Here is an 11,893-nt window from a genome sequence, read left to right as displayed (position 1 = left end):
TATTTGTTCACTTGTTAAGGTACTTTAAATTTCCTTTTCTTCCTCAATTCTACAGAAATGACTGACTTTGAAGCCCATTCCTTAACCCCGGGAATCAACTCTATTTTTCAGATTTCTCATTTAACAACACCTTTAATAACACATTCATTTGCACTCATCTAAACATTTGGTGTTTGTCAGCAGCAATAGACTTGTACGTTCTTTCTCTCTCCTTCTCTCTCTCTGTCTTCCTCTCTCTCTCTCTCTCACCTATGACTCATTACAATTTCAGTACAATCACAAAAGAGGGTTCAAAACCTGTCGCCCACACCTTACTGTACATGAAAGGAACCAGAAGACAGCTTTCTGCTCTTGCAAATGTCAAGTGTTCAGCATGTCTCCACTGGGGGCTGAATAGAAATGTAACCTCAAAGGAGTTAAGTCCTTGGGTCTGAGCAGAGCTTTGTTGAGCTCAAACTGACTCTCGACCAAGGGCATGAGATTGGTGATTTCAGCTTCTGTTCTCGGGCTTAGCTCTCTGTAGCACCAGCTGTCTGATGTGTTTGCATGGGGTGGGAAAGCCCACAAGGCAACCAGGTATTTGCAGGTTTTGTCTCAAGGGCAAGCAGCAGAATTGTGCGTACTAGGGAGGAATGTTCAGTGGTCTTCCCTCTAAGGCTCATCAAAAGTAGCTTCTTTTTTTCTTGACAGCCTAATGTGCTGCACACCACACCCGACTAAGTTGCTAATTTTGCCTGGTCCACAAAGGATGGGAGAGGGTTGTGGGAAACACATAGTAGGGCTTCTTTTGGCTGTTGCTACACTGTTTGTAAACAAATCTCAAAATACTGTGCTTTCAAGTCCTTCCTGAGGTTTGGTAGGGAGGCTGTCGGACCAGAGGGAACTCAAGAACCTAACTGAAGTTATTCTTGGTTATTGGGGCTTTGGGGCTTTTGTTTTGTGCCTTCAGTCAGAGAGGAATGCATTTAGAAATATTGGTGTGATTTGGGCTGGAGATTAGACCAAGCAATCAGAGGAAGGCAGAGGAAGAAAGGCCAGGGAAAGGGGAGGGAGTGAAATCACATGTGCCCTCTGTAGTTCCTTCCAGAAAACAGCTGACAATTATAATTACCCTCCTTGTTCTGCAGCTCAGGATAAAAGTGGTGTTGCACCAAACCCTATTGGAGCAGCCTTCCTGATTAGAAAGAACTCTACACCTTGGAGAGCCGAGGAGACATGAGAATAATTTTAAATGCAAATTAAATTGAGGGGGTAGCTGAGAAGAACACAGAAATGACAGTAAAACAAAACCTTTCCATTTTCTTAAATTAGCAGTCTAATGTGTTCTAAAGAGCAGCTCCACTTGGTTCTCTTCTTAAGGGCTGCATTTCATCACAATATAAAACGGGCAAATCCGTCACTTGCCTCCGCTCCGTGCTCTTGAATTGAGATTGAAGGGAAAATTAGAAGCTGCTCATTTGAGCTGTGGGCTCAGCAGCGTCACACGGATTCATGTTCTGCTCTCCAGTGTCCTGTTGAAAGGGGCCAACAAGTGCTGGTGAGTAGCTCCGAACTTCAAGACTCTTCCTTTTGTGTATCTTTGGGGCTGTGTGTCCTTTGTAGTTGGGGTGGGGGGAGTGGAGAAGATCGCCCCAAAGACCTATGCTATTCTGCATTTTTCAAAATCTGGGCAATTTCAGACAGCTTTATAAGCTGCTTCCAGTGACTGATTTGCAGAAGGAAAGAGTTATTTTCAGCCTAGATGCTGGCGACTGTTCTGTGTATTTATTATAGCAGGGGATGCTGGATGTGTGCCAGATTAAACGGCCTCTCCACATCATGCCCCTGTTCTCTGCTACCCTGAGGTCAGCGTTAGGATAAGAACCAGTGATTTGCCCCAGCAACGTCTAGACCTTCCTGGCCATCATATTAATTGTTACTCACTTGCTATCTTATTCTGTTGTGATTGCAAATCAAATTAGCATTTGGGATTATAAAAATATAATGATGAAGCCATAAACCTGTTTTTTCATCACTAGGATAGTTCCATGCATAGGAGATAGCGTGGGTGGGAGTGGCCTGGCATGACAGGTACGTGCAGATTGTGATGGTTTTCTGCCAAAGTTTTACACGGGAAGCTGGTAATTTTCTTCCTTCACAGGGCAGAGTAAGAAAGGCTGAGACTCGCGTCACCTTCCGTTGCTAAGGTAACGTGCTCTGGCCATTTCATCTGATAAAGAAGTCCAGTGGATGGAATGCATTATTCATCACTAATCTAATCAAACAATCAAAATTGTTTACTTTCACCGGGAATATTTAGTGAGACCAAAGGCACTGGCTGAAACTGCTCTCGTTTTGCTGCTGATAGTCCTTGGGTTTTTGTGTGTGTGTGTGTGTGTGCAGTAAGTATAATTTGCTGTTGGCGTACCTTTGGGTATTTTTTAAAGTGTCCTCTTGCTGGACTTGGTTTCTTGCCTTAAAATGTGTACTGTTAGAGATGGATGAGGTTAGCCTTCTGAGCTTGGTTTGAATGATTTTGATTTGTGAATTCTTTCCAAAAAGGTAACCTGCAGAAATAGCTACTTCATGTGTGCAAATGTCAGGGAAAGGTTTGTGGGTAGGGGAAAGGGACCCCAAGGGCTGGGTGTTTGGGGATGAAATGTGTTAGCTTCCTGACAGGCAAATGCATGGTAATGTTATGGGTATCATTGAAATGCTACAGTAATTGTTACTGCTCTACAAAACAATTCTTTTTCAAAGTCGGGGACAGGCAGGCGATGGTTTTGCAGCACTTTATAAAATGTCCTGGAGGGAATCACTGAAAAGGAAGGAATTCAAAGCATAAAGCATTTCTACAGCAAACGTGTGTGTGTGTGTGTGTGTGTGAGAGAGAGAGAGAGAGAGAGAGAGAGAGAGAGAGAAAGTCGGTGTATGTCATATGAGTGGAGGTTCCAATTCCCAGGCGATTTTCCCAGTCAGAGCGGAATGCAAAAGTCCCTGGAACAATTAAAGAGCTACACTCAGAACCACTGAGGCTTAATGGTGCTGTTTTCAGACAGACCTTTTGAAAACTGATACTATGTGAATTTAACAGTGTATTTTCCAGTTAATATACAGCAAGGAAAGACTGGTATGTTGTCTCCCTTTACTGGATCATCTCTCTTTTTCAAAGTAGAATATATTACTTTTAATGAATGTTGGCTAAATGTTGTGTTTTCTCATACAGTAGTTGGGGGGAGGTAACTTTATAATTGGAAATGTCAGTCAAACTGTGAGATTATAATTGGATATTCTTATTCAAAAAAATGTGAAGTCCATATTGATGCTTGCTTTATACTTGACATTCTTAAATACTGTGGATTTTTTCCCACCTCTTTAGAGGCATCCGAGTGAACATTTTCTCACAAAGCTGAGTTTGGAGCCCCAAGGATGGATTATCCCAAAATGGATTATTTTCTGGATGTCGAGTCTGCTCATAGACTCTTGGATGTTGAGTCAGCTCAAAGATTCTTCTACAGTCAAGGAGCTCAAGGTAAAAAAAATAATAGTAATAAAAACATGGAAATTCCTTTCTTCTACATGTTTTATATTAATAGTACAGTGTAGGCTGTAGCAGCTTAAGCTCTGCTCAAAAGATCAACAATTGCTGGATCTAAATTAAAAATCACTACCAAACTGTTGCTGGAATGGAGGCGGCATGTAATAGAATAAATCGATTCTCACTTCTTGGTTGTAGCAAACAAACAAACAAAACCACGTACCCACCTTTTGTTACAAATGCCGCCCGGAAAGCTTCATGAGAAAGCAATCCCCTTCCTGTATCGGAAAAGAATCAGGGACCCTCCTCGCCTGTCCTGCACTTCTGGTCTAAGACACCTTGACCTGGCTGATTGGAATCCAGCTGGGTTAGGATCCCAGAGATAAGGTTGAGCTTCTATAGCTGCTTTGTCTATTTGGGATGACTTCACTAACAGCCTTGGAGAATAAACATTCGGGGAGCAAAAAGGGACAAACTTGGTGGGAAGTGTGGCCAACATGTACGGTTCTACTAGCTATTTCAAGGGGATCAGTTAGGCTTCAGTTTTCTTGTTCTTCTGATCGGGGTGCATTTGGAATGTTACTTTTTAAATCACATTAAAGAAAGAAGCTGGAGGGTTTTGTGGGATCCCCTGATAAGCAGCAGATTTTTTTGGTTTGTTTTTACAAATGTGCTATTTTTCATGGAATATTGAAGGAATTCAGTCAAAGCAGGCTCATGACGAGCATGTCCCAGTTGGTGATGTGCTGAGGAGGAGGACAGTGTTCCTGTCTTTAAATAGAAAAGTAGTTGAATTCTTGGGAGTTGCAGAGCTGAGAAGCAAATGCGGTTTTTATAATCCTGGCCTCTTTCACATTTAGGGTGTGAGGGGCCTTCCATGGGGCACTGATAATAGTGCTTGGTTCCCCAAAGGGATCCTCTGAACTGGCTTTACTTTGCTGAAAAGCCAGTTTCTCCTGGCAACCTTGAGGGTTTGCAAGTGTCCTCCTTCCCCGCTTCTGTTTTGTAGATCACAACCCATCCAGTCTTCTTAAAGTCGGAGGGTTGGAAATTGTCCAGTTAATTTTCTTGGGGCAGCTTATTTACCAGCAGAGCTGAAATTAGCAAAAGTGATCAAGTAGCCGATTATTCAGTGTTGCTGCTTGTAGCCCCCTAAAGAGACAAGAACATGTTCTTGAAGAAAGAGAAGGGGGCGATCTGGCCTTTCAGCCTCTTCTGGGTCTGCAAGTGATAAGGTGCCAGAAACAGGTGCAGGAGGGAGGCCAGATTCCCCCCAGCACCGGCCGTGGGTGCACACATTCCTAACATCTGGTCCGTTCCACTGGGAGGGAAGAATCACGTTCTGGGGCGGGGTGAGCCACCTGAGTGGTACAGCTGTCGTCAGAGCAGAGAAGGGCAGCAGGAGTTAATGATAGACAATGGAGTGGGCCACTTTGCCTTGCGGAAGGGACCATGCAAGCCTTGAAGAAGGCCGTGGGCTCTGGGCTCTTGGAGAAGGGAGGCAGGCAGGGTGTGGGAGGCTCCGAGGATCCAAGGCAGCCTGCTGGTTGTCAACAGATGGAGCTGGGGGTGGAGTGGTCAGAATTGTCGCCTTCAGTGACTGTGGTTTAGACACCAGAGCTGGAACGACTAGAAAATGCAGGGGAGGTGGTAGCACAAGCTACTGCTGCTCCTTGGTGTCACGTTCCCTTTAAGGGAATCGGAATGATGTTCCAATCAAGGAATTCTGGGTTTGCAGGAGGGGTGGAAGTGCTTAAAAGATCATGTTGATAAGTGTTTCAAACCCACGGGGCTCCCTGAATCAGACATCCAGGACTGAGGTCTCAGTCTACATTTTACGCAATGGCCCTTTAGCTGGCTCAGCCATCTAGGGACCACCTTCAAGACCACTCCTTCCACCCTGGAGCCCGCACACTCACTGTCCTTGGCATTAGAGAGATTCCACTGCAAATTGGAGACAGTAATAGTGCCTAATTCATAAGTTAAGCGATCAATGAGGTAAGTGTCTTCGGTCTGCCACATAAGACACATTAGATGTCAGCAAATCGATAAAATAAACATCCCTCACAAAAGGCCATCCCTCCGCTGTTTGAGGTTTCCTAGGGAAGCCACAGTCTTGCAAATAAGAAACATGACCCAATCGGAATTTAGCTTCCTATTTCTAGCCAAATATGTGTGTGTGTGTGTGTATAAATGCATGCATATGTACACATATACATTTTCAATAGACAAAAAGCAGAATGATTTGTTTCTTATCCCATCAAAACCCAACTCAGGGGAAAACTAAAAATACTCCAAGTTTGCCTTGGTGCTGTCCACATCCATCTCGTCCTTTGTCCCACATTACAGGTGAGAGGACCTCAGCTTCCAACACCGTCCCCAAAGCCCCACCACTTCAGACCTATCACCCAGAGCCTCGTCTTCCATGACCACTGTAGCTTGTCACAGCATTGCACAGGCTCCTCTCCTGACACCAGGACCCTAGAGGGAATGAGTGAAGGCCTGAGTGCCACAGTCTATAGCCTTCCCTTTTCAAACCAAATGCTTATGTTCTACAGTGCATGAGTGAAGTCCACATCTAAGCAGTGACAAGACTCTTGAGGACCAGGGAATGGAGGGCAGCCCGGTGCCCAGCTGTTGAGAAAGGCATTGAGGGAGATGAAGGTCTTGTGCCAGGCTGGATCTCACCACACAGGACCTCTCTTCCCAGCTGGGAAAGCCCAGATGCAGAGGGATGTTAGGATGGTCAAATAGCCCCCAGTCTGATACCCTCTTCTACAAAGAAACCAACTGGGAGTATAATAGGGAGTTGAGTACCTGGGACTCGGATGACCTAAGATTTGGTTGGTTAAACTGTTGTGTGTTTACTGCATTTTTGAATTGTCTGTTCTCACTATAATGCAGATATTCCTATAAGCATTCTTTAGATGTGAATACTTTCAAAGGGAAAAGCAAGATAGTATGAATCTGTCTCTCTCATTTTCCATAACTGTTGTTGCATCAAGTTTTATAAAGGGGTAATCAACAAGTTCATGGAAAATTCATATTATGAAAGAACTGTGCATGGATTTCAAAATTATTGGCACCAAAATCAACTTGTCTTTTAGTCTCATTTTTTATGAGGTTTATAAATTACCCTCATATTTAGAAACTCATAAAGTTCTAGGGAAACAGCACCTTCTGGATAACGCACAAAATTTTAGTCCAAAGCAACAAATTTAAAATAATGTTTGTGACCACTTCACAGTTGGTGCTTAGTTTTTCTTGAAAAGTAGCAAACGCCTGCCTCTAAGTAGGGATGCATTAGCTGGTTAACAAAGGATAAGCAGCACAGGTTCTGTTTGGAAGGCCTGGGGTTTTTCGAAGGTCAGTGATCTATTCTGCTGAGTAAAGTAGATTGTTCTTTTCACCCATCTCTATTTCCCCTTGGTTAAACCAAGGTGAGGAAGACCAGCTCCCTCCTGAGAATGCTGTTTTAGAGGCTTGATGCATTGCAGAGATCAGGAAAAAGTCCAGGGTCACCCAGTTTGCCTCCTGCTAGTGAGGTACACTCTCCTGGTTGGTTTGAGAGTGGTCTGCCAAAAGTAAATCCTGCTAACACAGAGGGAGTTCTGTGAAGGTCCCCTCTAACTCAAAAGTATTCTGAAGGTTGAAGATACATATATATTTATATATACACACACACACACACACACACTCGCATCTATATATGCAACTTCAAGGATCAACCATGTTTTTGCATTGTATAATTTGAGTTCATCCATCTTTGAGGTTTCTGACAGTAACATGCCACATATTCAACTTCAAAATCTTTTTTTTTTTTAAAGATTTATTTGAAAGAGAGAGAGAGAAAGAGACCTTTCAGCTTCTGGTTTATACCCCAAATGGCCACAATGGCTAAGGCAGGGCCAGGCAGAAGCCAGGAAGTTCATCTAGGTCTCCCTCCTGGGTGGCAGGGGCCCAAGCATTTGGACCAGCCTCTGCTGCTTTCCCAGACCATTAGCAGGGAGCTGGATCAAAAATGGAGAAGACACAAGCCTGCACCCATATGGGGTGCCAGCATGGCAGACGGTAGCTTTTACCACTGTGACACAATGTCGGCCCCTCAACTTCAAATTCTGTAGGGAACAACTGAAATGGGAGGCAAGTCCTGTTATAAACTCACAAAATTAGCACCAAAGCATTCTCAGGTTGAAATGGCCATTATAGCTCAGTGATTCTTTTGAGTTCCTTAAAGCGAGTGAAACAACCTGTGTGGCTCAGACATCGGCCCTAGCGCTAGGCTGTCTACATTGAAGGCTGAGAACCACTGCTGGGAATCATCAGTCACCTGCTCCTCAGAACGTGGTCTGAGCCTAGCAGCACCAACTTCATCTGGGACCTTGTTAGAAATGAGGGATCCCAAGTCTCCACCTATTAGCATCAGAACCTGACTGCAGGATCTCCCGGTGATAGATGGGGAAGTTTGAGAAGCAGTGAGTGAACAGTGCACACTGCAGACCGACTAAATGAAAGTCTCTGAAGGTGAGTCCCATGGGGGGCATCTTTCGTCCCAGGTGATTGAAATAGGCAACCGTGATTGAGAACTGGCCCTGCATGGGATTTCAAAGGAGGTTTAAGCACATCCTGCAGCTATCCTTGTCTGAATATCTTCTGTGTCTAGGTTTTCTCTTTTCAATGAATCCAAACCATTGGGAAGTTGCAAAGTTAAATGAAAATAGATCTAAGTAAAAAACAAGACTGGGAACAAGAGGGAAAAAGAAGAGGGGTAGGAGTGCGGATGGCAGGGCAGGTATGGTGGGAAGATTTGCTATGTTCCTAAAGGTGTATTTATGAAATGCATGCAAATAAATTAAAAAACATAAAAAAGGGAAAGCCTGTATCAGGAACTTCCCTTTGCGTCTGTTGGTCCCCAAAGGACACTTTGAGAAGCAGGAATCATTGTGTGTGTGTTGCAGTCTAGAAAACTGAAGATTGACAGGGTAAAGGAATGTGAAGAGAGCTACACCGTCAGACAGGGGCAGATACAGGATTGGAATTCACGTCAGACCCCAAGGCCGTGTGATTTTGTTTTAGACCCTCATGCGGCTTGAGGGGCAGAGCTAGTCTCTCCTGGTGGGGTCGATGGAATCAATCCTGCAGGTCAGTGACGGTTATATTTCTGTCTGATGGTGAACCTGGGCCGAGAGTGGTTCTGCCTTATGCCCAAACCACACAGCATATAAGAAGAAGCCTGAGACAAGAACAGGATCTCAGCTTACCCACCACACATGGCCTTTCCAAGCACTGGGTTTCTTTGCTCAAAGACCATCAATATCCCAGGACATTTAAATTACCTTCTAAAGGGAAAATACATTAAAAGACAATTGTCTAAAGTCACCAGGCAATCAAATTTATGACTCCTGCTAACCATTTCCCCTCTTTTGTCATTTTAAATAACTCTTGGCATCAGGAACAGGCACTGCAGTCCTTGTCATAATGCAGCCTTGCTGTCATTTGCATTGTCTTTCTCAACAAAGGGAATGCCAGCTTTGACGTCTGATGAATGTCACAGTGAGCAGCTAAGAGTCTCTGCAAGTTGTTTTAGGAAACAGAGAGGGATTCATTGAAAGCCCCTCCCTCAAACACTCTCCCAGTTCCCCTCCCACCTCCACCCTTTGCCCACCTTGTGAAATCTGGCTGAACAGCTGGCTTTTGAACCTTCAGCATTGAGCTAAAAGTACTCTAAACCTAATTTTGCAGCAGAATGAAATTATCTTTTAATTCAACTTTCCATGAACTTCTTGAAGTCTGCTGAGTTTCAATATTATATCTCCACGGCTTACGAAACACATGAGCTCATGTTATTTGTTGTTATTATCTGTTATTATTGATGCTGTTTTATTAGTATTTTTAAAAGATTTGTTTATTATTTATCTGAAAGTCAGAGCTACAGAGAGAGAAGGAGAGATATTCCATCTGTTGGTTCACTCCCCAGATGAATGCAATGGCCGGAGCTGAGCCAGGCTGAAGCCAGGAGCCAGGAGCTTCATCCAGGTCCCCCACATGGGTAACAGGGCCATCTTCTGCTTTTCCCAGGCCATTAGTAGGGAGCTGGATCAGAAGTGGAGCAGCTGGGACACGAACCGGCGCCCATATGGGATGCCCATGTCACAGGCGGCAGCTTTACCTTCTACGTGCCACAGTGCCAACCCTGTCTTATTATTACTCAAGGGTCTACTACCTATCTCCATTATGGTGATCTCCTTAAACTTCACTTTCTTGGAGCCTGGTATCATCCTTAGTATACAATAGAAGTATTAGGACTTATTAAATATCTCCATAAAATGGATGGAATAAAAATGCTTAAAGCTGCACTGCAAAGAGAAATTTTGGATTTAGGGAAAGGACTTGAGGATTCCAGCTTTTGAAAATAGAACCTCTAAAACCTTTAAAGAATTAAAACCTTTAGTTGAGAAACGAGACTGCCAAAGACTGACGGGAGTGACATATGTAAAAATAATGTTTAAGGCCGGCACCGTGGCTCACTAGGCTAATCCTCCGCCTTGCGGCACCGGCACACCGGGTTCTAGTCCCGGTCGGGGTGCCGGATTCTGTCCCAGTTGCCCCTCTTCCAGGCCAGCTCTCTGCTGTGGCCAGAGAGTGCAGTGGAGGATGGCCCAGGTGCTTGGGCCCTGCACCCCATGGGAGACCAGGAGAAGTACCTGGCTCCTGCCATTGGATCAGCGCGGTGCGCCGGCCGCAGCACACTGTTGCGGCGGCCATTGGAGGGTGAACCAACGGCAAAGAAGACCTTTCTCTCTGTCTCTCTCTCACTGTCCACTCTGCCTGTCAAAAATAAAAATTAAAAAAAATAAATAATGTTTAAACACAGAGGGAGTTGGAAATGCTACAAAGTCCTCAACTCTTGGGCATTTCCTATAACACAGAATATTTTTAAAAAATCAAAAGTGAAAAGACTATAAGAAGAGGGTGTAGGCACTTTTACATAGTAGGCTAAACCTCTGCCTGCAGCACCTGCAACCATGTGGATTCCAGTTCAAGTCCCGTATATTCCACTTCTAATCCAGCTCCCTGCTAATGTGCTTGGGAAAGCAGCGGAGGATGGCACAAGTGCTTGGGCCCCTGTTCCCACGTGGGGGATCTGGAAGAAGCTCCAGTTGTTGCAGCCTTCTGCGAATTGAAGACCTTTCTCTCAAGCCTCTCTCTCTGTAAATCTGCCTCTCAAATAAAATTTCCAGGGATCCCTGAAAAAGGTTCCAAGAAGTATCCTTCCTGGAAGGGCTTTCTAAATATGCAATAGTCCACAATGACTGAGTTATGGAATAGGTGATCCCTCAGTTTTACTGTGATGAACTTAATTGAGATCAGTTGCAAGGGCACTTGGACCATAGTCAGGAAGCCAGCTCTCAGCTGTAACTTAATTAACATTATTTTACCTTCCGTAGGCCTTTGGTGCCTAGTTCAGTCCTTATACCTTCCAGCTGATTGCTAATGGATTGTAACTTTCCCTACTCAGCCTCCAATGCTCTCCACCTACCTCTGTCCCCTCCTAGTGATGTCCTGCAGTTCTGCTGGTTCGTTATCCAAGTAGTTACATGAATTCACACTATTTTCCAGACCCTAGTCTCTGAGAAGTGCCTTAAATGACATTTTTTTCAGAACAGTGCCCAGTCTTCTTGTTATACTGTTCAAGCCATCATCCTTAGCAAATATTTGTTATTTTTTTCTTTTTCTTTTTTTGGTTTTTGATTTTCTTCTCTGGAACTCTAGGCAGGAAGCAACATGCTGTGCTGTATTCACGGATGACAAACCAACTTCCAAACCTACCCTCTAACCTCCCACATACTCCATTTGAGACTGCTAATTGCTCACACCCAGGCTCCCCAAACCTGTGTTTAATGCAGAGAACATGATGTGTGGAAAGAACAGAGGTAGATCAAGAGGAAAAAAGTCTTGCGGAGATAGGTAGCCTGCCAATTTCAAAGACATGGAGATGACCATGAAATCCAACCCTCCCCTTCTGTAGGCACCCTCAGAGCAGGACAATTCTCTGGACACAAAGCATTCCTGGTGCCTATAGCTCACCACGCATGCCTCCAGTGCTCTCTGCCTGTGGCCCCAGGCAGCATCTACTTTGCCATACATTGGGACACAGAGCTCTTATGCAAGGCAGGATGAGAGAAAGAGAGGCCGAGGAGGAAAATGACATGGAAATATGATGAAATAGTCCCAATTGATTAGTAACTCCTATTGTCACGTAAGGCACAAGAGAAAGGATTATACATGTAACCCATCTTCACCCAGCATCTGCCATGACCTTAAACAGTTCACAGGTGTTCAATAAGAATCCACACTAGACTTTTGCCCACACAA

At 44.4% G+C, this 11,893-nt stretch overlaps 1 protein-coding gene across 5 annotated transcripts in view; it reads left to right on the top strand.

The window, feature by feature from the left end:
• Window positions 1-1,133: 1,133 nt before the first annotated feature.
• Window positions 1,134-11,893, top strand: part of PHACTR1 (phosphatase and actin regulator 1) — a 581,745-nt gene continuing 570,985 nt past the window's right edge. The window contains exons 1-3 of one of the 5 annotated variants that reach the window (XM_051855839.3): window positions 1,134-1,537; window positions 2,141-2,186; window positions 3,359-3,511. In XM_051855839.3, the coding sequence (XP_051711799.1) occupies window positions 3,409-3,511 (103 nt within the window). In that variant the 5' untranslated portion in view covers window positions 1,134-1,537; window positions 2,141-2,186; window positions 3,359-3,408. Of the gene's footprint in view, window positions 1,538-2,140; window positions 2,187-2,957; window positions 3,110-3,358; window positions 3,512-7,901; window positions 8,042-11,893 lie in introns of those variants that run through there. The other 4 variants (XM_051855837.3, XM_051855844.3, XM_051855840.3 and 1 more) reach the window with 4 other exon arrangements.

The sequence above is a fragment of the Oryctolagus cuniculus genome, chromosome 5, assembly GCF_051225735.1.
Source record: "Oryctolagus cuniculus isolate XC-2025 breed Fujian yellow rabbit chromosome 5, ASM5122573v1, whole genome shotgun sequence".
NCBI classification, from domain to species: Eukaryota; Metazoa; Chordata; class Mammalia; order Lagomorpha; family Leporidae; genus Oryctolagus; species Oryctolagus cuniculus.
Note: the sequence above shows the minus strand (reverse complement) of the source record. Positions and strands in the feature narration are given on the sequence as shown.